The following is a 22084-nucleotide window of genomic DNA, read 5'->3' as shown; positions in this document are numbered from 1 at the left end:
TAAACCTAAGCAACATCAATAAGTATATCAAATTTCCTCAAAATGTTATCAGCTAAGTTCAACTCTACAATATACATAAGCAAAACAAGTTGTATAATTATCTTATACTGTATCTGTAAACTGTAGTCCCTAACACATGCACAAAAAATATAATGGATAGTGGAGGTGATATACATCCATGTTGAGACAGATTTTATATCTCAAGATTAAGGAGCAGACAATGCTATAAATAAAGAAACACAGTACTTACAATCTGAACCGCGAAACGAAACCCGAAAGCCAAAACATGGCAATACATTGGTAGTAGCTAATGAACTTTTCCCATGAGGAAGTATATCAATCATAAATGAGGAAATATTTCATATTGAAAAGTGGTATCAGGTGTCTAGAAGAGTAAGCATACCTACTTATTTGATAAATTTAATTGCATCATACATACCTTGATAATACCGATTTTATAGTCTTCTTGTGAATCATTATATATAATAGTAACATAGTCATTTCCTATATGTCTTTTCTTAGAATTACCATTTGGGTCGGATTTCTTATTGGGCATCAATGTTGCTATGTGAAATATAACTGCAAAATAAACATGGTATATAATAAAATTACGTTTTATGCTATCTTTTCTACTAGCAATTTTGTCCGGACAGATACAGAAACACCTAAAGAAATTATATCATTCTTTGCTGGGAGTGGACCCAATTAGGAAGCTAAGCATCTAACTGAGTCAACCACCTTGGTTTCAACTGTTATGTTTATCAGCCCACTCTATTTCAAAGCATTCTGATATTAAATTATCATTTCTGACAAAATTAATGATGAAGTTAATATTTTCACTTAAGAATTAAACAATTAACACTCAATTATTAGTGTGTGAACATAATTAATCACACAACACTGAATAACTGACAAAGTCATTTACGTATGTTTGTCACGTGATCAATTGCGTTTACACACTGATAATGCTATTGAGACCAAAATTTAATTCTTATATTTATATTCAGATACGTTTTTAAATACAATTTCACTGTTTTATATGATTATTTTTTTTGGAATTTGTCACAAATCATAGACCTTATCATTGTTGTGCTTTAACTATGCCATAGTGTCACGTGACAAACTACAGTTTATTGAAAAATAAATGCCAGTTTGCATAACTGGTTCATTGATGGGAGAGATAGTAGAAATGTATAGTATGCTTTGTATGAAGAGTAACTCAATAAAGCATTTCTATTTCTGGAACTGCCTTTGAATAAAACAGTTAAAATGTGGAATCAAAGTTTAGCTAAGATTCCATATACGCGTCATGCGGATGCGTCATGCGGCCCTTGCAGATCCGTCATGCGTCAAATATGATTCCATCTGTGCGTTAAACGTATGCATTATCGTTCTTCTTACGCACAGACTTCCCCACAAAATGTCACATTTGGGAGATCTCCGTGCGGAAAGGCGTCCGGATGCGTCAAAAATCACTACACCCGGCGATTTTTTTTTACGCTTGACGGAGACCTTTTGACGGATACCACTTCCGCATATATGGAATCATACCCTTTTAAACCAACCATTTCGATTTTTAATGTATGATGGATGACGCATGACGGATCCACATGACGCGTTTGTGGAATCTTAGCTTAATACGTTTAAGAAAGATTAAATTTTACCAAAAACACATAACATACCTTGCATGGCATCATCTTGCCAACTGTATGCAAACTGTCCATCTTCACCTTGTGATGCTAGTCCCCCAGTATAAACTTGATCTGGATCAATATTTCTTAAACATATCAGATTTCCCAATTCTTCTACAAACTTAGCATACCTTTCACTTCCATATAGATTAGATAAAATAGCCTTCTCATCATCAGCCTTAAATATAGAATAACATAGACTTTTTATCACCAGTTCTGAGATAAACGCATGTTACTGACAATTAAGATACAAGTAAAGATAGATATTTTGTTGATTTATGGTAGAGAAATTGGACCTTAAAAACGGTAGGTCGCGTCAAAATTTGGTCAAGAAAAAAAACAAAAATCGGTAGAATGGAGTATATAGACTCATCATCAGCCTTAAATATAGAAATAATATAGACTCATCATCAGCCTTAAATATAGAAATAATATAGACTCATCATCAGCCTTAAATATAGAAATAATATAGACTCATCATCAGCCTTAAATATAGAAATAATATAGACTCATCATCAGCCTTAAATAAAAAATAATATAGACTCATCATCAGCCTGAAATATAGAAATAATATAGATTCATCACCATCCTTAAATATAGAAATAATATAGACTCATCATCAGCTTTAAATATAGAAATAATATAGACTCATCATCAGCCTTAAATAAAGAAATAATATAGATTCATCACCATCCTTAAATATAGAAATAATATAGACTCATTATCAGCCTTAAATATAGAAATAATATAGACTCATCATCAGCCTTAAATATAGAAATAATATAAACTCATCATCAGCCTTAAATATAGAAATAATATAGACTCATCATCAGCCTTAAATATAGAAATAATATAGACTCATCATCAGCCTTAAATATAGAAATAATATAAACTCATCATCAGCCTTAAACATAGAAATAATATAGACTCATCATCAGCCTTAAATATAGAAATAATATAGACTCATCATCAGCCTTAAATATAGAAATAATATAAACTTTGCATTGCCAAGCTTAAATTAAAAAAAAATGTCATCATGCTTCAAGAGAAATTCAAAGTCTCATTATCAGCCTTTTATCATTAAGATAATGATCAAGGATGAGTTTTTTTCTTTTTAGAAAGCCTGAGAAAAGAAGGACTAGGCCAATCAGACTTCATATTTTTATTGTGACACATGCTGGACTCTTTCAGCTGGGTAAGATAATATGCAGACAACAAGAACATCCCTTCAACCTAATGAACATTATGTAATGTAATATATTAACATACCTGCCCTGGACCAACATAAACAACACCTATTTTATGTGTTTCATAAGGATGAATATGATTCAACATTCTCAGTGCTCTTTCCATTGTCTGTTAATGAAATAGAAAATAATAGTAAATGAATAGATCACATCGAAATACAGATTTTGCCAACTAAATTTTGATGTTTTGATAATGTGATATGAAGCAGATTTGAATTCAAACTTACTTCATTTTGTGGTAAAAGAACAGGAGTTTCTTGCAGACTTAATAATGGATGGTTATGGAAGAGTTGTAAAAACACAAAGCCGGGACTTATACCACTACTGCTACTGTCTTTTAAGGAATCTGACTTGGTACGATTGTTTACATCCTCTCTCTGTCGAACATCTTGAGCTGGTGACATGACAGATATGGTATGTCCTCGTGGTTTGATGGTAATCATCTCTGGTATATCATCTGATGAAGTAGCTGAACTTTGAGATATGGTGCTCTCCGTATGACTGGTATCCGATGGATGTTTCTGCTCAGCATTCAATACGCTGGCTAATGGGTTCAATTTATTAGTATCTACATCAATATTTGGTGATATAGGTACCTCTGATTTATCGGACACTATTTCATTTTGGCAATAAAATTCCACATTGTTATCATGTTCCTCAATAGTGTCTTGAATAAGTGAATTGGATAAAGTTCTGGCTACAGTTTTAGCTCTTTTAGTTGGACTTGATCTTGGACTAGGGCATGGGTCAGGAGATGAAGGTTCTGGATTAGAATTAACAGACATAAGATCTAATTTGGGAAGATTATGACTAGAGAGTTTTGGTGAAACTTGTTCTATGGTGTCTGTATCTGTATCAGATTTCGGTGGACTGAAAGTTAGATCTCGTAAGAAGCCATCTTCAGGCTGGGAACCAATAATTGATGGCGAAGAGTTGGTTTTCCGTAAAGTTCTTGGTGAAACATCCATTGGAGCCGAAGTTTCCTCACAAGAACTTGATTTGTCTGGTTCTGGTATCAGGAATCCCATAGTCTAAAAAATATAAAAGACGTATTTACAGCTATGTATTGGCATCACAAAAAGTATACAGTGGAACCCTTTTAAACCAGTACACCACAGGGCCAATGAACAAAGCTTTATTGGGTTGATTGTTTATTGTGAAATCATTATTATATATACGGCACTATTTTATGAAATTTTCGGATCATTAAAAAAAGAATCGTTCGGATTGAACTCCCCTTGAAAAGTATATAAACATAAGCATGCTACGTTTCATCATAATCCAATTAAAATTTTAATTTCTATTACATTCACAAGCCAAATTTAGCAAACCTTTACTAAATAAAGGGCAATAACTCCAAATATTTCAGTGAAAAATCATGAAAATTGAACTCATCTGAGATATCATCAATATTCATAAGCATACCAATTTGTTCATAAGCTAGTATTTTGAGTCCCCTATGTGGCCTATATGCTTCTCTTCAAAATTAATGATAAAGCATATTACCTCTTTCTTTGGCTCGGTTGAAATCACTGTAGGGTCTTCTGAAATAGAAAATAATTACAGTTTCTCATTAGTTAAAGGTACAGATAGGCCATTTTTTTGACCTATCATACTTTACTCTCAGAAACTGGAATTTTTTAGCTAAGCCAATCAGTAATAGTGTTCACAGCTCACTGTCTAAATTTGAGCCTTCAAATCCATGTGTGTCCAGAATTATCTGCATCTGAATGTTAAAATGACGACTCGTCAATTTAAGATACTCTGTGATATATAGACAAGACATAAAAAGAAATAGTGAGTAAAATTCCTGTTTTGACGTATTTTTGAAGAAATTATGTGATTTTCTTACATTTCTAGTATTTCCAAAGACTTTTTACATATACTCAAGACTAAAATCAAACCCCCAAAATGTTGCACCTGTCCCTTTAATCAATCCGAGGGCCCCAGCGTCCCTTTGCGGTTTTTAGATGAAATGGTCATGGTGGGAGGGAAATTTTCTAATCTAGGAATCCCAAGAATATATCTAACGCAATTTTGGAAGCAAAAGTAGAGCCAATGAAGTATACTTCCTCATATGTATAGTTCTTGCCTCCATTACTATATTTGGATTTTCGAATTCTATCATGCGGTTGGATCGTTGGTACAAGATACAAACCTGGACTTTGATCAGAAGGGAAATGCTGAGAATAAATAGTCTCGTATTCGTCTTCACCTAAACTTTCACTGTCAATCTTAGTCGAGAAGTCCGACTCCACAGACGATGGTGTCTTTTTACACAATGGAGCAAATAATAACGTAATATCAGAAATATTTTCAGGTTGACTAAAGATACTGGTTTCATTCTCTATTCTCATCATCCAAGATATATTACCACTTGGTGCTCGTATCAGTATCTCAGCCCAACCTGTACACCAACAATTACATTGATTCATACTAAAAGCTCTTTTCTCTGGCATCTGATTTTTTATACCTGAAACAAATATTGAAAGTATTTGTAGACCTTGTATGGACAATAACTAACTAACTTAAAAGAGCTTTGCTTCTCTATTTACCCACTATATACACTAGAAATCAGTATGACCTGCACCTTCCTGAAGTTTATTTGCTTAGTCTTTATTTGCCCACTAAATGCACTAGAAATCAGTATGACCTGCACCTTCCTGAATTTTATTAGCTTAGTCTTTATTTGCTTACTTAATGCACTAGATATCAGTACGGCCTGCACCTTCCTGAAATTTATTCGCTTTGTGTTTATTTGCTCACAAAATGCAATAGAAATCAGTATGACCTGCACCTTCCTGAAGTTTTTTTGCATAGTCATTATTTGCTCACAAAATGCACTAGAAATCAGTATGGCCTCCAACTTCCTGAATTTTATTTTTAACCAATGATTCCATGCTTTTCTAGATCATAAATTACAAGAAAAATGTTGGTACAGATATTTGTGCTCATCTGGTCCTATTCAAAACATAAACACAAGCAGTCCACATTTTTTAAAAGGTGGAATAAATAGAAATTGAAAATCAACATACTAGATTTATTCAGTTCATTCCTACTTACACTACCTATAGATAAAGTGGACTGGTTGTGTTTATGCTTTGTATTGGAACTGAATGAGTAAAAATATTTGTGTTAGACTATGCAAGTATAGATATCTACCTACAAGAGTCATTCTCAAGATAACTTGGACATTAAAGTACACTGCTAACAGGGTCCCAGCAACTTTTGTCAGGATTGACCCTTGACAGACCTACCTAAAAATAACGATTCAATAGGATCTTTATCAGAACCTATCAATGAACTACCAGTCTGAACACCAACATCATCATGATTCTCACTAGAAAATGCATCATCATTTATCAAACTAAGATCATCTTGAGATCGTTTAGGCAAAGCATCACCTTCCTCTGAACCATGTAACCCTACTGGATCAATTTGACTGTGACTTCTGCTGAGACAAGCTGTAGATTTATTTCGTCTGCGATCTCGAGATTTTTTACCGGACAGAAGTCGTGAATCTTGAGTCTCTTGGTATAAAACCAGACATTTTTCACACAAACCATTCTGACTAGTTTTGGGGCTGCCACCACTGGTTGTTATGGTGATGATTTTGTTACCCACCAGCCACGTTTGATTTTGACCACCTTTTAACAGAAACTGGGCAACTGCTGATCTAAAGCAGAAAATATAAAAAGTATCTGAAGATGGTGTTAACAAAAGAGAACAATTCCATGTGATTTGGAAGATTCTGTTGAGTGGCTTAGCTAATTGTAGAAGAATATTTCAAAATAACTTTTCAGATATGATCAACTCCATTCATACCTCCATGAAACCCAGAGAAGAAAACTCAATATTTTTTTTTTATCCAATTTCAGATCGGATGACATCTACCGAAGATTAACACAAGAAAAATACATAGGCAATCCAATTTCTCAATGGGGTATTTGTTCTATCCTAGGCCTGTACATTCGGGAGAATCAAAGACCCCCTTTCCGGAAACCATATAGACTTACTAGTAGTTTTAACGATTTACTTCAATTTCATATCTTCTTCTCATGAAATGATCAATGATAAAACCTAATGAAAATTTGGAGTAAGATTAATACCAGAATGAGTGGACAGAGAATGTGGAAGATAGAGGTAAAGAGCAATATTAAAACAAACCGCTTTGGTGTGGTTGACACGTTACCAAATGTATATCTAGCCATCATATCAGTACATGTTTCAGTTAATTCTTTATGAAACTGGGACATCTTACTTTCTATTGGTGGTTGTTTATCACCTTGTGAAATAGCTGAACCTGATACCATTCTACGCCTAGAATGATACACAGTGTATTAACTAATTACTGATTATATTTTAGGACATACTACTGTACCTACAGATATCAGCAAGTAATAATCATTTTCTTATTTCTGTGATTATAAAGTACATGATGTATTGTACATCAGTCATATATGTGTAATCTACCGATGTTGTCAGGTTTCTACCGCTTTTGGATGTTGTCTACCGCTCTACCGGCAGGATACCCGATTCTACCGATTTTTGGTTTTTTTCTTGATCAAATTTTCATGGGACCTACCGTTTTCAATCTTCAAATTCTCTACCATAAATCAACAAAATATCTTTCATTACTTGTATCTTAACGCCGGTAACACGCGTTAATCTCATCATGTAGTAATATTATCATTGCCTGATTAGTTAATCCCCCAATTAAGATGGTAATTTGATCTATTTCACCCGATAATGTGTATTTTAAGCCCACATGACACACTTTTTATAACAACATCCAGTAGATTCTACTTTCGCTTTTTCGCGCTGTGGAAAAATCTCCCGACTTTTCACCCAATCTCTAGATTTTTCAAAGCAAATCTCCAGATTTTTTTTCCTGACCTGTACACATGTATGTTATCAGTCTTGATGTCAGCAACAATTATTTCCATACTATATACTATTATTATCGAACAGAAGGTTTTCTTGTTGGGAGGAGTTAAAATACTCAAATAAATAGCCAATAAAAGCTGTTCTATCAGAACCATCTTGCTATTACAAAACTGAACATATTAAACTCATGAATATTGTATGAGTAGAGACAAACCTCTGGAGTGTCGTTTTGATTGGTTAAAATTTAACACCCAATAGGAAATCATTTGTATAGAGTGTTATTTAACCGACAATGTATATGAAAAATTATTGTGGTTAACCAAACTACCAAAACTAGTGCTGTTTACTTAACAATTACAACATTCTGTTTTGTTATTAACCCTTTTAAAACAAATTCAGATTGAAGTTATGAAGTAAGTAGTAAATAGCATATGATTTAAATCATTTTTTGTAATGAAAATTTTCCATAATAAAATCAGGCTGCCCCTTTAACTAGGAAATCAATTATCTTGCATTATTTCTTTATTTCTAAAGACGAAAGGTTCACTAATGAACATAACCAAATGTCAATTTTGATCAGAACAGTGATTTATGTTGGGGTCAATCAAGCTAAAAAGATGAGTTTTATTTCCTGAAAAAACTACACTTTTGAAATCATTGAGAATATAAAATCTAGAAAGAAGGTTAGGTTTGGTTAGGTCTGTTTAGTATTATTTCTACACTCACCTAGTTCTAGTGGTACCAGCTGTATAGGAACCTGATCTATTTCTATCACTGGAATCTTGATTCTTTAAATTAATCCTGGCATTCTCTTCAAATTGTTGTAATACATTAGCTTTTAAACCCTAATAATAACAATAACTTGTTAGATAGCTTGCCAGGCAAGGTAATATACGCCCACTGGTAGCTTTGATTTCGAATAAAAATATTTAGCAGTGCAGTAACAATCACCAGTATGAAATATTCAACCTTCAGTCATACACTTCTTTTGAACTCTTTAGCATAATAACAGAATGTTTACAAGTTGAACGTGTTTTCAAGAACAAGGGCAATAACTCATACAAAATATTTTATGATTTTTCTGATTTTCAATAAGGTTGATCTAGGGTGATTACAAACATTCATGCCAAGTTTCATCACAATCTGTCAATATTTGAACCTTATAGATTGTTAACAAGGTAAAATAACGCGTTTTCAAGAACAAGGGCAATAACTCATACTTTTCAAAAGGGTTCATCCTCTGGTGATTACAAACACTTATACCAAGTTTCAACATCTGACAAGAATTTTGCCTTCTAGAGTGTTTATTAACAATTGTGATGGACCAACAGACGGACATTGGTTGACACCATTATACGCTCCACATTTCTTGTGGAAGAATAAAAACAAAGGATAAATGTAGATCAACTTATTCACCGAAACTTGAAGATTGACCGCCAATGTATATCATGAGCAACTGTGATCTAAATGTCCACAAATGTCAGATTTCTGTTCAACCAGTTAGTCTACTTTCAATTAACATTATTGAAGTAATAAGATTTATAAATGAAAAATACTAAAACTACAAACCTTCTGAATAAATTTAACAAAACCTTTTCTAAATGGTAGTCTACATCTAATAAACCAAACAGCTATAACATGATGGGCTAATGATACTGTATAATGACTGAATCTAATGGAAAAATATAAAAAAAAATTCAATAAATCCAAAAATCAGAAACATTAACAAAATATGATTTCAATTAATGATCAGAATTTGAAAAAGAGTTTGACATTCTCCTTTTTCGCTTATGATTGCTAATAGATCTCATGAAGAAGGCGGGCAATGCTATGCAATAGTAGGAAATTTTGCCCAATTATTTCTTTTATATAAGCCGATAGAGCTCAAATTGAATTATACATATTCTTGAAATGAAAATTTAACATGCAGCTTGCTTATAATTAGATAAAAACTCAACATTTGCTTTAAAAGGGGTTGTACTTTACAGCTTTTGTTTGCACCTGTCTAAATATTTGTTATTCTTGACTTACAAGCAATGTGTAACAGGGAATCGAATTGTGGCAACAGAAGTTAGCATAAAAAACTTTCCTGTTAACAAAACATAATCACTTACTTGAAAGGATTAGTGTAAGGAAGAGCTATTGCAAATACACTCATATACTGATCTTCAACAAAGTTAGCATATAACTTGGGTAATCTTACAATACCTTGAAAATAAATATGAACAGTATATAGATACAGCTTTATGGAACAACAATCACTGGTTAAAGTTTTATTCAACGTTTCGACTTGCTTCCCCTTTATGTGCCTGAGGACGATGTCGAAACGTTGCATAAAACTTCAACCAATGATTGTTGTTCCATAAAGCTATGCCTATATATCGTACTCACAATTGCTAAATACAAAGAACAAATATGAACAGCTTACAGAATTTCAGAATACTAATGAGAAGGAAATGTAATGCCCACAAGCATTTGCACAATGTCAAGCTATTATGAAACTTTGTCTTATACCTTGACTGCAATAGCCACATTTCTTGTATCACGGAAGTATGTAAATGAAGCAGTTTGATTGGATTATATGCTAGTAAATACTGGCAATCAAAGGCTTCGACAAAAAGTCATGATGTATTAGTCTTTCTATCGTGAACTATGATTGGCTGCATTAGCGTATATAGAGGGAGGACCCGGGGGGCAAAAAAAATTGAAAATCTCTCCCCCCTGAAATCATAATAAGTACTTACTTGAAAGGAAAGCTAATACTGGTATAGCCATAGAGATAGTAGCTGATATTTTAGATAGTGATAATAATACTGATGGTAGCTGTCTCATCATGACATCTTGCATCTCTAATGTACAGATTCTTAATGAACTTACACAACCTTTAGCACACTTAGATACCAGACCAAACTCTAAACATTTAATTAATTCTCTCTGAAATATATACACACCAAAAAATATGACATTTGCGGAAATGTAATGAAATTATTATCGCCTGGGAAATAAATGAATGGAGTTTTACGTCCTACTTTTCGGCACCATGCAGGGTACAATGAGGAAATTTTGCCAGGACAGCGGCATTAACCTGCTTTTTCCAACTTCAACTGTCGAGGGATGTTTAATGTGCACAGCCTGTGGCACACGGGGCCTCGGTTTACAGTCCCATCCGAACGACTAGACGCTTTTTTCATGTCAGCCCCTCGTACCTGCATCACTGACAGGGGGAAACTGGGTTGAAAAATTTGAAAGTTACACCACAACCTATACAGAAATTGAACCCTGGACCTTCAGGTTAGCAAAAATAAAATTCACTGAGCCACTGCGGCTCCCGGGGAAATAAAAAATAAGGCTTAGTGTAAGGATATCTTGAGAATAAATGAAATGAAATTAAATGAAATTAGAGATCAAAATCAGAAAAAAATGGAAGTCATATCAAAATTGGAAAAAATCCAAATGAAATGGTATCAAACCTTATTCCAAGGGATATAACATCATTGACCAATTTGTTCTCAAACAACATGTGTTGGTTATCTCTGCAGTTACCTGAAGGAGGTTCATTACCTTGGAATGATAGCTATCAGTACACATGTATCATGTACATGATTTTCATATTGCTGGATATCATGTGCCCGGTATTTAGTACAGAATCAAAATAAATAATAGAATCATCTACCTGTCTAGCTCTGTCTAAATAATCATGATATGTCACCATAGCTGCTAATACAGGAAATACGAAGGTATGGAAATCAGATTTAGTAAAATTACTCGGTAAATTATTGAGTTTTTCTGGTAATCTCAACATTCTATCATTCACCTAAAAATCAATTTATACATCATTATCAATCAAAATAAAGCAAAACAATATCCTAGATGTTTCCTATCTTGGTGTTAAGTTTATAACAATATCAGCAGGGCAGTTATGGTCTCAGTTATCTCACATTGATAAAGAAAAAAGAAAAGATAGAAACAACCATATCTTACGAGGATAACAACTTAAGGATCCTTTTTGACAGCTGGCCTTGGCAAAATTTCTTGGCATTAATCTTTCTCATATTATTTATACCCATTTACAGCTGGGTCGACTTTCACATGCTGACAGAGATTAGAACCCACAGTCACCATTTGTTCCACACAAATGACGTCATGTAAAGAACCAGCGCTTTATCGGACTGTGCTATAGAAGCTCACAAGGCAATAGGAATGCACAACCTTCTAAAATAGTTATGTGGACTGTCTAACAGAGATAACAATTGGTTGCCTAGCAAGATACGCCCACTTTCCTGATAATTTTTCAATATATCAAAGGCAGTTGCCAATCTGTGTCAAATCATACCAAAAATCTAATTTTTGCAAGATATTGTTGATTTAATCAAACACACAAAATTTCATAAAATTTTGAGATAAACTGCTCACAAGTTTTTATGCATTTTTACTAAGTCAAGTGCAATAACTCAAATTTCACTCATTGAAAAATCATCAAATTCAAACTTGACCAAGATATCATCATGATAAATGATCACACTAAATTTCATTTAAATTGGATGAAAACTGTAGTCTTTATTATGTTCACAAACAAAATTGGACGCGTTTTTCAGAAGTCAAGAGCAATAACTCAACAGTTCATCGAAAAATCTTCAAATTCGAAGCCTCTATTGTCTTCACAAGCCAATTGTGGATGGACGGACCGAAAGACCGACAGACAGGGATGACGACAATATACAACCACATTATAATGTTGGTGTATAAAAATTCACAAACCCAGCTGCATAATAGCATATATTAGCTCTACAAAATAAATTCATATCTTACCATAGAAGCTAAATGATGACATAGTTCATCTATTAAATCTCCTTCTGTTGATAATATCAATGTTTTATTCTGTAGTACTATTGGTAGATTATTTAATACAGCTTTTAATACTTCCCAATCTAACTCCTGTTATATAGTATATTATATCTTAGTAAATGACTTGGTGGCTCAGTGAGTTAAGACTCTTGCTCACTAACATAAAGGCATAGGTCAAGATAATACCTTCTGGTCTTTCAACCAAGTTTCCCCTTGTCAGAGATGCAGGTCGAAGGGGATGACATGGAAAAAGCGCCTTGTGGTTTGGATGGGACCATAAACCGAGGACTTGTGTGCTACAGACTTTGTATGTTAAAGATCCCTCGACAGTTAGAAAACGATTGGAAAACTTGATTTTCAGGGTGTTTTTGAAGCTTGTATTCAAGGGTTTTCTGTTGCACAGAAAATGCAAAATATACCCTGGCTTTAAAACCAATATGTCCTACCTTTTTTAAACAGATAATAAATAAGGTAAAGACTTGTGTATAATCTATAACAGATCGTACTGATGTTTGTAGTATATTATTAGTACCAATACCTCCAGGACTAGGTGGAATAACAGGTTCTGGTTCTTCTTCACTACAAATATATATAATACAGTTAAAATCTAAAATACCAGAACTATTGTCAGAGCAAAGCCAAATGTTTTTTTTTTTAATTTTTACTATTATTTTTATAAGTACTAGAATACTAGCCTCAAAATAGTATTGTTACTAGTACTGTCTTAAAATGTCTTTGTATTGATAAAAGTATCAACATGTCTTCAAAATTTATTTTTTTAAATGAAATTAGGAAAAATTATATTTTTATAAAGGCAAAGTCATTTTAAGACTAATAGTACTATTTTGAGGCTGCTATTCCAATTCTCATAAAAATAATGAATATAATTCAAAAAACTTTTTACTTTGCTCAGACAATAGACAATATCTTTCAAGCATTAAGCTTTTTGAAAATAAAACGCATTCAAAATATACAGAGATTCATGCAAATTATGCCAAAGATCCCAAAATCCAAAAAATGATAAGCTTGTTGATACATACCTACAATAACAGAGTATATAGGGACTGAAGGGATATTGTACATCTTTTGGTTTATCAGCTATACCTAATCTATGTAAATTATCAGCTCTTAATTCTAATAAACACTCCAATATCTACAAAGATAATTGATAAACATTGTATCTTAGTGTCTTAATCCTTTACACAAGGGACTGCTCTACCAGCCACCTTCCAATGAGGTGGCATTTACCACATACAAAACAAAATGTGTATACAAAACGAAGTATGAATACAAAACAAAATATACGATTATGCAAAATGTACTATTGAATGACATTTTAATAAAAGATAGCTGGCCAGGAAAGGTAATATACGCCCACTGGCAGCTTTGATTTTGAATAAAAATATTTAGCAGTACAGTAACAATCACCAATATGATTTTTCTGATTTTCAATAGGGTTTATCCTTGGGTCATAACAAACATTCATGCCAAGTTTCGTCAAAATCATTCAAGAATTGTCCCTTCTAGAGTGTTTACAAGTTAAAAATTGAATGCGTTTTCAAGAACAAGGGCAATAACTCATACTAAATATTTTTTGATTCTTCTGATTTTCAATAGGGTTCATTCCCACTAAGTTTCGTCAAAATCTGTCAAGAATTGTGCCTTTTAGAGTGTTTACAAGCTAAAAATTGAAGCGTTTTCAAGAACAAGGCAATTACTCATACTAAATATTTTTCGATTTTTCTGATTTTTAATAGGGTTCATCCTTGGTTGATACCAAACATTCATGCCAAGTTTCGTCAAAATCCATCAAGAATTGTGCCTTCTAGAGTGTTTACGAGCTGAAAATTAAACCCGTTTTCAAGAACAAGCGCAATAACTCATACTAAACATTTTTCGATTCTTCAGATTTTCAATAGAGTTCATCCTTGGGTGATTACGAACATTTGTACCAAGTTTTGTCAAAATCTGTCAAGAATTGTGTCTTGTAGAGTGTTTACGAGCAATTGTGGACAGGCAGACGGACGGGTGGACATGGGTGACGGCAATATACGCCCCCAATTTCATGTGAGCGTATAAAAAAGGTACCGGTACATGAAGAAACTTACAGCTTTTCTCATGGAAGCAGCAGTATAATTTGGTACAATGGTGTGATATTGTGTTGTAAGAAAATCTATTAATATCTCATAGATTCTAACACCATGACTTGAAGGTGACTGATATAATTTGACCTAGAAGAAAAAAAGTGGAACTTGTTAATGCTTTCTGGTATCTCAATGAAAATAAACGAATAATGATCTGAATCACATAACAAATACCTGAATTATATTGGAATACATAAGGAAGTACATCAATCATAAGAGTGTAAATATTTCATAATGAAAAGTGGTAGCAGATGTTTAGAAGAGTAAGCATATCCTGCCTGGTGTCACACCCGTCATAGCTAAGTTAGGACAGAAAATACAAAATATAACATTTTCATCATACTCCTTAATGTCAATAAAAAGATGGGCTTGTGGTTCATTTTATCCAAATAGCTTCCTATGATGTGGTCAATTTTGACCAATCAAAAGATAGGTTGTCCATACTCACACAATATTCACAAGTTTTGTGAGTACGATCATATTTAATATACCTTGCTATGTCCATGTTAATAGGCTAGTTTAGTACTTTGATTTTTTATCACAAGGGAAACACGGTAGGAACATTTTTATAGTCTTTGACTAGATGAAGAGATAATTCCATTACCTTAAAGACTTCTATTAATTGGAAAGTTGTAGCTTTAACATCAGAATAGTGTTGATCATCAGTAGGTATTTGTATTATAGAATGTAGATTATCTATATTAATTATAGGTGATGATAATATATTATCTACTTTCTTTAATATCTATATTGGATATAAAATAATCAAGATCACCAGAAGATAATATAATAATCAAATGTAGATCACCTATAAAAATTGTATTAAAGAATGTAGATATCAAAAGATCTACATCGTCAGTAAGTAATTGTAATTATTGAATGTAATATCTATAAAATTTGTCGAATATCTAGATCAGTGCTTCTCAACAGGGGAGAAATTCCTCTCCAAGGGAGGAATTGGAAGACAATGGGGAGGAATAATTGCAAAGGAGTGAAATGGGGAGGAATCTTTGAACTGGGAGGAGATGGGAGGCGAAGGTGATCTACGACTAAACCACATATAAATAAAATCAGGAACAAACATTCAGCCCAAGAGTCACATTGATCTATCTCGATATGTGGAGTATAATTTTATATCCATTTATGGTTAATCGTTGAATATATTTTTTTTAAGTGAAATAGGTTTCAAAATGACGGATTTATTTAGGAAAGGAATACATTTGAAAGATCTCACTGAGATTGAGAATCACTGATCTAGATCCTAAGTATAATTGTATAATAGAATGTAGATTATCTATAATATATATATAAATAATCTAGATCATCAGAATGTAGATCACCTTTTTTATCTATGATAACAATTTACTTACCTTTTCTATTATAGTCATTATTTCAAAGAATTCATCAGAATTACAAGTTTGAGCTAATACTAATAAAATATGAGCTGCAGATTGTCGGACTTCTGTATCAGGATCTGTATCAATATTTCTTAAATTAGGTAACACTACCATTTCTATCAAATCAGCCTACAAGATCAAACAAAAATTTTTCATTTTGCAGCAAAATTAAAGTCCAATATCAAAGGAACAGGTGGACCATTTTTTCGACTAATCATACTTTAGTCTCAGAGACTAGGAATTTTTTAGCTGAGCTAATCAGCAATAGTGTTCACAGCTCACCGTCAAGCCTTCAAATCCATGTGTGTCCAGAATAATCCGAGTTTGAATGCTAAAATGACAACTCATCAATTTAAGATATTTTGTGATATATAGAAAAGAATTAGTGAGCAAAATTCCTAGTTTGAAGTATTTTTAAAGGAATTATGTGATTTAAGAACATTTCTAGTACTTCTGAAGACTATTTACATATATTCCAGATTAAAATCAACTCCCCAAAATGGCACACTGTCCCTTTAAATCAAATTACCAAGCCTTATAAACATTTTGCTTTTATCCAAAAATGTAAAAGCACTAAGGATAACAGGTTTTAAAATATGTGTAAAAGGCTGTAAAATTTTTAAATTCTACAACAGGGTATAGTTTTTCTGATCTTAAACCTGACAACAACTAAAATAGCTATCAGAAGCTGGGTAGAATTTTGCAAAGTATGAAAAACTAGAGAAAAGGAATACCACAAAATACATACCTCATATATATGTTTATTAATACTCAATACAAATGATAGTATATCTAATGCTTTCTTCCGAATATCTGTCCTGCTTTCTTGTCTTAAAAATAAGAAAAATCATTTAATCTTGTAGGAAAATATAATTTCAGGGGTAGTTTCTCGAAAACATGATAGATATATTTGAAATTTTTATTGAATCAATTTTGATGGCAAAATGGTTGATATTGTCACGTGACCAAGTGCTTCTGGTAATTTAAATATTAAGGCTGGTCTTTTTGTATAAAAAGACAATGAAAACCAAAAACTTTGTATGATAAAATAAAATCCGTACAAGCAAGACAATTCCGCTAACCTTGTCCAAAGCATGGCAAAATCAAGAGTAAAAATATTACAGTAGTGGACTCCTCCAAAGAGAAGTACCATCAGGTGTTTTGAAAAGAGTAAGCATGGTCTGCTTAGCACATGACACCCGCCAACATCATCCCGGCCAACATCAGGAGATACAATCAGACCAATATGCCTGAACAACCAAATCAGTCAACATGCAATGAACTCTTCTATAATTAACTTACCTGAAGAAACGCTCTAGAAGAGAGTTTAAATTGACAATCCATTTTTCTTTAATAGGATGTATAAATTGAGCATGATAATCTATTAATAATGATATTGAGTGAACCTGAAAAAAAAAAAAAAGATTTCGCATTAAGTACCTCTTAAAAACTAATCTTTGAAATCAAAATATGATTTATATAATATATCATAGACAGTCTAATCAAATTTAGACCAAACTTTCATTCTGTTTTTATAAGCATTTATTTTGAATACAACCACTTCAGTTAGGGTCTAAAGGCGGGCCTTTTGATCTAATAACCTTTTGACCTAACCTTTTCGGGCTTGGAAACTCTTCAATTAATATGATATAGTATTAGTCAAAGTAAAATGTTCTAATAATCTTATTTTCAACAGCACAGAGGTGTGTTATAATAAAGTCTGGAAGATACAGATGTTGCATCTGTTTTTCATTTTCTGAAATGGGACTGAATATTCAATAGATCTATGTGACTTGGTTGAGTGGACCTAATTCTGACCTGTGTGGAATAAAGAGTTTATTAATGTTATCATGAATTCCTAAGTGTGAAATGTTCACTGATGATATCAACATTATTTACTGGTTAGTACTGTTCAATTTCACTTGCTATGTCATTGGTTCATCAGAAAGTCATCTAAAAATGGTCTCAGTTTAAAAGGGACAGGTGCACCATTTTAGGGGGTTGATTTTAGTCTTGAATATATGTAAATAATCTTCTGAAGCACTAGAAATATCTTAAACTAGGAATTTCTTTTCCTATTTCTATACATATCTTTTCTATAAATATGGCAGTGTCTCAAGAAAAGACGACTGTGTTTTTAATTTTCAAATGCACATAATTCTAGATACACTAGTATTTGAAGGCTCAAATTGTGATGGTTAGCTGTGAAAAGTATCGGTTTAGATAAAAAACAAATCTGTTTCTGAGACTTTGAAATGAATGGTCAAAAAAATGGTGCACCTATCTAAGTTTTAAAGATATGGTAAAGAGGTTTTCTGAATTTTTTATGTGTATCGATGACATTGATAGAATCAATTTGACCATTCTAATTGTCTATCAGATGGCGGTGGTTCCTCCTGCAATTCCAGTAAAACTAAATGGTTGATGACGTCACTAATCACGAAAGGCCTTATGTGATTAAGCATATTTTGCAATTAGTGATGTCATCAACACTTATTTTTTGTGGAATTGCAAGAACCTAATGTCTGGTTAAAAATTCAAATGGTGAAAATTGCAAAACCTCTTTACAATCTCTTTGGGACTATTTCTTCTTGAATTTAAATAAAGATACTTACTGATCTCTTATGAGCACAATGTTCTATTATTTGAAAGAATCTGGGTACAGAGCCGAGATATTGTCTACTCTCATGTAGAGTTTCTATTGTTGTTAATACATCATGTATTTCAACTTGTATCTGACTCTCTTCACTTGTAGGATCTGTTGAATCATTCTGTAGAAAATCAATCAGTATTTAGGTAAACGTGTTTATGTGATCTATGAACTTATAATAAAAGTGATGTTATTCGAAACATTTTTAGTTACATTCGCTGAATCGCATGGTCTTTACTATCAACTTCAACTGAGTCATCAACTTGTCAATTTGTTTTGTTTACGTGGCACATCAATACATGACCTACATAATTTGCATTTGCATTTGTGTTATGAGTTCATATAATGTATTTCTAAACAAGATTTATGAATTTGGAAACAGTGCTGTTGGGTGATCATACTTAGGGTGCAGACACTCGGACAGTCTTGGCCACCTATTTTTGTTGCACTTCCACAAGATTATTGCGTTGCTGACAAGACTTATAATATCAAAGTGGAAAATTTCAACGAGTCAAAGATGGCTAACAGAATGCTACTGAAAGATGATACTTTCTAGATGTTGTTATCAGTAATATACTACAGTAAACTGACCTCATATTGTTCTATAAGTTTTTCTAGAATACTCAATATAATATCCCAGGTTACATTCTGTAATTCTTTACCATATTTCTTGACTAATCTTTGTATAGATAATACTACTTCATGTCCTACTATAGAATGACGACTATTTAATGCCTGTAAAAGAACAAAAAACAGAAATGATTTTCTTGCGGAAGGATATATATCGAATAATTGCATTAAATAAGCTCTAGCATCCTTTCCATAGGTACTTTACAGGTCAAAAACAGATAATTTTGAGGGTTCCACTATTAGTAGCATGGAGTCCAAATATCTTTGAATATTTTGAATAAACCAATCCCTGTTTCTTGCCGTCTTCATGCAACCAGTTTCGGGGGTTGATTTGAGTCTTAAATATATGTAAATAGTCTTCAGAAAAATTAGAAATGGATTCGCAAATAATTTGCATAATTCCTTTAAAAATACCTCAAACTAGGAATTTCACTTTCTGTTTCTATTTATGTCTTTTCTGTATATCACAGAGTGTCAAGATGTGTCGTCATTTTAACATTGAAACGTGGATAATTCTGGACACACGTGGATTTGAAGGTTCAACTTTCGACAGTGAGCTGTGAACACTATTACTGATTAGCTCAGCTAAATGAACGATTGGTCGAAAAACACAATGCTATGTTATGTAGCCACATCTATTCTAATTGTATCGACTTTTTACCAACTGTTTGCATGTTATCAAGTGCTTTTTTTTCCTTTATTACAAGTTGACTCGTTGTTTTATCTTTTATGTAATGTAAACACTTAGCTTCAGATATGTTAAAGTTTGATGAATAGATACCTGTAGAAAAGATGGTAAAACTGTAGTTTGTGACTGTTTTAATGACTGTACTCGACTAGATCCCCATAAGGCCATACCAATAAAAAACACAGCACCACGTAGTAATATACCATCTACAGGTTGACTTCTGTTATTATAAAATATAATTATAGATCAGAACATTGATACAGTAACATGATTTCTTTACTTTCAAAATGATACAAACTTGAAGAAATTTTCTGGTTTTGTCACTTATCTTTGCACTTGGACACATATATAGTTGCCACATCAAAATTCAATGACAAATGGACACTTTACGCAAAGTGATGTCAGAGTTTGAGTAGACCCCCATTGTATTGTGATCCTAAATGCTGGTCTATTGTTTCTACATAAGATCATCTTAATCATTGTCACATTGTAACTACATATCCTGGGTGACCGCTTGAAACATCGTATATGCCATATTTGGTCATTTTGACTTTTTGGTACCGTTCGAAAGCTTGTAAAAGCGCGGATCTTATGATCAGACCTCGTATTCTTAGCTTGATTGTAAATAACTCAAAAAGCACTAATTAAATAACAAGTATATAAACAGTCAGATTTAAAATCTTGTAAAATATATCATTACACGAGATTCAATGTTCCTTTTCTGCAGATGAAAATGAAAAACCTCGTATACAGTATTATTATACAAGTTATTGGTTGAATAGGTCAGAGAATTCAAATTGTTATACAAGGTTAATATTTTCAAAGATTGAAAACCACATATAGCGGTAAAAAAAATAATTAAAAAGATTTTAACAAAATACTCTTACAAATAGTTTTTTGCGTTTTTCTCGAAAAATAATTTCACGTCATATATAGTTATACGAGGTTTCAAGTGGTCGTGGTTGTGATTCTAAATGGCTGAGTGTTATTTCCACGTAAGAACCATACGTAGAGAGTTTAAACCCTACAATCAATGTATTTTTGAACTAATTGTTAAAGGATACCAACATAAGTTCACGCTTATCCTGTCTACCAGCTGGGGCAAACCTTTTGGTATCGATTTTTGTTGCAAAGATGACACCGAGCCAGATAAGAATGACCAAAGTGAATAATATCAAATCCATATACTCAATTTCACTACAGCTCAGTGCTCTGACTATTTGGCTCTTATCATATATCAAGAGCTAAGGACAATCTGGGAAAGAGGTTTGACCAAGGACTAGCTAGTAGAAAGGATTCCCATGAGCCTAAGGTATCATCATTGTAAAAATTAGTTTTTACTTACTTTCTCTTGATACAGACATCTACTGTATATTTCTGAATATAATGCGCAAGTGTATATAATGCGCACCCCTTGTTGATGAAAAATTTGAGGTTGGAGATGGCATAACAAATACACCAAAATAGTGAGTGATAACAAGGCATATTCCACGTATCACCTCACTTAGACTAACATGAAAATTTTGTACAATATTTCTTTAATGCAGGCCTTTGCTATATATAATCTTTAAAGTCATTTGAAATTAACCATCATTTTTTTTCCCGTGACAATGAGTTATCAATATATTCCCAATATAGCAGCATTACTAACCTATCCTGAAGCATACAACACATAGTATAAATACTGCTATGTCCTAGATGTGTACCCAGTAATTTTCTCATTAACTTCCAACTTTCCTTACAAACTTTAGCAATATTAACCAGACGACAGAGAGCAGCTATAAAATGGTGTAAACTGGATACTGGTAAATAACTGTAACATACTACAGCATCTAATACCTCCATACATAACTACAAATACAATCAAATGATATTTTACTTCCTAGTTTTCTGTATCTGATGAAC

The 22084-nt window shown here is 32.8% G+C and overlaps 1 protein-coding gene across 1 annotated transcript in view; it reads right to left on the bottom strand.

Annotated features, from left to right (window-relative positions):
- The window catches only part of LOTGIDRAFT_61259 (hypothetical protein), a gene marked incomplete at both ends in the record, with an annotated part of 32979 nt that overhangs the window by 5679 nt on the left and 5216 nt on the right, over window positions 1-22084 (bottom strand). The window contains 25 exons of the mRNA XM_009046438.1: window positions 440-579; window positions 1683-1869; window positions 2961-3047; window positions 3166-3941; window positions 5217-5397; window positions 6188-6614; window positions 7106-7252; window positions 7841-7984; window positions 8552-8670; window positions 9395-9497; window positions 9940-10033; window positions 10570-10759; window positions 11499-11639; window positions 12635-12760; window positions 13117-13249; window positions 13711-13823; window positions 14779-14901; window positions 15419-15543; window positions 16181-16340; window positions 16960-17041; window positions 17514-17617; window positions 18827-18950; window positions 19439-19596; window positions 20273-20399; window positions 21831-22030. Coding sequence (XP_009044686.1) covers window positions 440-579; window positions 1683-1869; window positions 2961-3047; window positions 3166-3941; window positions 5217-5397; window positions 6188-6614; window positions 7106-7252; window positions 7841-7984; window positions 8552-8670; window positions 9395-9497; window positions 9940-10033; window positions 10570-10759; window positions 11499-11639; window positions 12635-12760; window positions 13117-13249; window positions 13711-13823; window positions 14779-14901; window positions 15419-15543; window positions 16181-16340; window positions 16960-17041; window positions 17514-17617; window positions 18827-18950; window positions 19439-19596; window positions 20273-20399; window positions 21831-22030 — 4311 coding nt within the window. The remainder of the gene's footprint in view (window positions 1-439; window positions 580-1682; window positions 1870-2960; window positions 3048-3165; window positions 3942-5216; window positions 5398-6187; window positions 6615-7105; window positions 7253-7840; window positions 7985-8551; window positions 8671-9394; window positions 9498-9939; window positions 10034-10569; window positions 10760-11498; window positions 11640-12634; window positions 12761-13116; window positions 13250-13710; window positions 13824-14778; window positions 14902-15418; window positions 15544-16180; window positions 16341-16959; window positions 17042-17513; window positions 17618-18826; window positions 18951-19438; window positions 19597-20272; window positions 20400-21830; window positions 22031-22084) is intronic.

Source organism: Lottia gigantea, assembly GCF_000327385.1.
Source record: "Lottia gigantea unplaced genomic scaffold LOTGIsca_101, whole genome shotgun sequence".
Lineage (NCBI taxonomy): Eukaryota > Metazoa > Mollusca > Gastropoda > Lottiidae > Lottia > Lottia gigantea.
Note: the sequence above shows the minus strand (reverse complement) of the source record. Positions and strands in the feature narration are given on the sequence as shown.